General features: G+C 38.4%; 1 protein-coding gene across 1 annotated transcript; it reads right to left on the minus strand.

Moving 5' to 3' along the window:
* Window positions 1-2,399: 2,399 nt before the first annotated feature.
* Window positions 2,400-3,017, minus strand: LOC128041852 (uncharacterized). The gene is made up of 2 exons (XM_052632393.1): window positions 2,904-3,017; window positions 2,400-2,684 (listed from the first exon to the last, which is right to left on the minus strand). The coding sequence occupies exons 1-2, from the start codon at window positions 3,015-3,017 to the stop codon at window positions 2,400-2,402; spliced, it is 399 nt and encodes a 132-aa protein (XP_052488353.1).
* Between the last annotated feature and the right edge of the window lie 284 nt (window positions 3,018-3,301).

Consider the following 3,301-nt stretch of genomic DNA (forward strand, 5'->3'; position numbering starts at 1 on the left):
AATTTAAAGCCAACTAGTCTATAGTCCAGAAAATACATCAAAAACCCTAAATTAGTAATAAATTCTAGGCATTAACAAAAAAAAGTATAAAATTTACGTGTGGCCACAGTCGAGTCCTCCGTTGCACCGACCCGTCAAGTTTAGGGATTACCTGTACAGATTAAACAGAGAAAGGGTGAGTTTTCGCAAACTCAATGTGTAATCCCCACAGAAAACATACATACAGATAATCAACAGAATTCAGTTAGATACAGTCTAGGGCCTGTGCCCATCACAAAATCAGTTTGGGCCTTAGCCCATTCAGATACAGTCTCAGAAATACATTAGGGTCTTGGCCCATATCAGTTACAAAATGCAGATACAGTAAATAAAAATCCTACCCACCAGCCTCTACACACCATCTCTGTCCAACCCTACACACCATGTGGGGATTGAATCACCCCACCCATCCCTACACACCAAGTTGTACAGAAATGTGACACATAATCAAAAGGTTGTAGCTGAGCTGCTAGATAACAGGCTTAATAGCCTTTTAGACACTTCCTCAAAATATCTTCAACCCACCTCGATGCAATGCAACATACAAAATATGTCATGCCATTATGCAATTAATAGTACATACATTCAGATATCATAAGTCATGCTCAGTATAGAAATCAGACAGATAGATCACACATATAAGGGTCTAAGTAAAGCTTACCGACCCTACAGTAGGCCACAGTCGACTTGGGCGACCCGTGCAACCTTACAAAACTTTTCAGAAAAATGGGCTCACATGCCCATGTGGCCCTTTCGGCCCAAATTGGCCTTGTCCACGTGATCCATTTCTAATTTAACCCATGCTAGTTAATTATTCATATATATTTTCGCTATTTACTTATATGTTCCTTTAAAGTTGTTTACTTGAGTCACTATTACTAAATTATTTATATCTTGAGCTACAGAATTTTGAATTAAGATCCGTTTGATGTCTTTGAAACTAGACTCAAATACCTTTCTACCATAAAATTTTCAGAATTTTTGGTTTAGCCAATAAGTACAGTAAAATCTTCAAACTTACCCCTGTTCTTTGCTTCGTCCCTTCTTTGCTAAAAATTAGTTATATCTTAGTACAAATTTTGGATGATATTTCCATTTGTTTCTATTGAAAATAGACTCATTAATAATTTAAACATGTAAATTTTAAACCCTAATTATTTTTCTCCAATTTTTGATGATTTTCCAAAGTCAGAACAAGGGAATCCGAATTCATTCTGACCTTGTCTCACAAAGTTTATTATACCTCACGATTTACAATTCCATTACTTACAACGTTTCTTCTATGAGAAACTAGAATCAATAAGATTTAATTCCATACTTTATTCATCCTCTAATTCGATTTCCACAATTTATGGCGATTTTTCAAAGTTAGCCTCCTGCTGTTGTCCAAACAAAAAGCAATTTCGGCTTTTCTCTGAATCTTTTTTTTTTTTACGTTTCGGGTACACACTTGGTTTTGTTTGATACTAAAATAGTCTCCGAGCACTCCAAAGTCTATAATCAAGATACTCAACATCAATTTAACGGATTTACAAGCAAATTGACAACCAAGAACGAACAGAAACCCAACTTACCACCAACGATAACCCTTCGTTTAACTATTGTTAAGATGAGAACATCGAATTCACCAGTCTAAGCCTCCCCCTACGCCTAAATCGCAGAGAAAAAACATTACCATTTTAGTCGTTAAGAGATTCATGATAGAAACAAAGAGAAACACTTGCTGAAACTAAGCGAGCACTAACCACGTGCAAAAACGAAGGAAAACAGATGGATTAGGGAAAAATCAAGAAGAAGAAAAAGAAAAGAAAGATGGAAAAACTCAGAGAATTTCGGCAAGAGGAGAGGGAGAAGAATAGACGGTAGAATTTTTTTAGAAAAGAGAGTCAAAATTTGGTTATGGGAAAAAATAAAATAAAATCTCGATAACCCCCAAAATCCCTTAATCTTCTCCCCTAATTCCCACTACACATCCACTACTCAGAATCCCCCTATTACACAACTCTATCCCGAAATCTGAGCAAAAAAAAAATACCCTTGCTTGCATAAAGATTTGAACACAAGACCTCTACAATAATAACACACCATTTAACCACCAGACCAGCAGGCTCATTCTAATGTAATTTACCCAACAATCAAATAAAAGCCTACTGAACAATAGTAAGGCCAAATTCATTCAAAATACCAAAATTTGCCCAAGCGAAGGCTTGAACTTGGGACCTCCCAAACACTCCTAGAACACATAACCACTAAAGCTGACAGATATTTGTGTCATATTTTCACAATAACGAAATTAGAAATTTTGGGACGTTATAACTCTACCCCCTAAAAGAAAATTTCGTCCTCGAAATTTTACCTGATTAGAATAAATGAGGATATTGCTGACGCATCGCATCCTCAGGCTCCTTCGTGGCCTCCTCAATGCTATGATTACGCCACAGAACCTTCACTAAGGGAATAGACTTTTTCCGAAATACCTTTACATCACATTCCAGAATCTGGATCGGCTCATCCTCGAAGGTCAAGTCTGGCCTAACCTCAATGTCCTCAACAGAAACAACATGCTTGGGATCAGAGTGGTAGCGCCTCAACATCGAGACGTGAAAAATATCATGAATATAGTCCAACTCTGAAGGTAACTCTAACTAATAAGCGACAGGCCCCACACGTTTCAGAATGCAGTAAGGTCTAATAAACTGAGGGTTCAGCTTGCCCTTGCGACCGAACCTCAGAACCTTTTTCTATGGCGAGACCTTGAGAAAAACTAAGTCCCCCACAGAATACTCGATCTCACGCATCTTCAAATCCGCATACGATTTTTACCTATTAGAAGCCGCTTTCAAATGATCCTAAATGAATCTAACCTTATCCTCAATCTCAGAGACCAACTCAGGACCCAGAACACATCGCTCGCCCAACTCAGTCCAACATGAAGGAGTGCGACACTTATGATCGTACAGTGCCTCATAAGGTGCCATCTAGATGCTAGACTGGAAGCTATTATTGTAGGCAAACTCCGCTAAAGGCAAGTACTCCTCCCAACTGCCTCAGAAATCAATAGCACAGCTCCTCAACATGTCCTCCAGTATCTGATTCACGCTCTCCGACTGACCATCTGACTGAGGATGGAAAGCAGTACTGAAGTCTAATCTTGAACCCAGAGCCTCATGAAGCTTTTTCCAGAATCGAGATGTGAAACAAATATCCCTATCAGAGATCAAGACAGGTACCCTATGCAGTCTCACTATTTTCGATATGTAGA

This window comes from Gossypium raimondii, chromosome 1, assembly GCF_025698545.1.
Source record: "Gossypium raimondii isolate GPD5lz chromosome 1, ASM2569854v1, whole genome shotgun sequence".
NCBI lineage: Eukaryota > Viridiplantae > Streptophyta > Magnoliopsida > Malvales > Malvaceae > Gossypium > Gossypium raimondii.

Bases quoted from the DNA above. Each gene is read 5' to 3' on its own strand.
- LOC128041852 (XM_052632393.1), bottom strand. From the start codon at position 3,017: ATGGCACCTTATGAGGCACTGTACGATCATAAGTGTCGCACTCCTTCA. The intron at 2,685-2,903 runs GTTAGATTCATT...GTCGCTTATTAG, and splicing joins TCTCTGAGATTGAGGATAAG to TTAGAGTTACCTTCAGAGTT.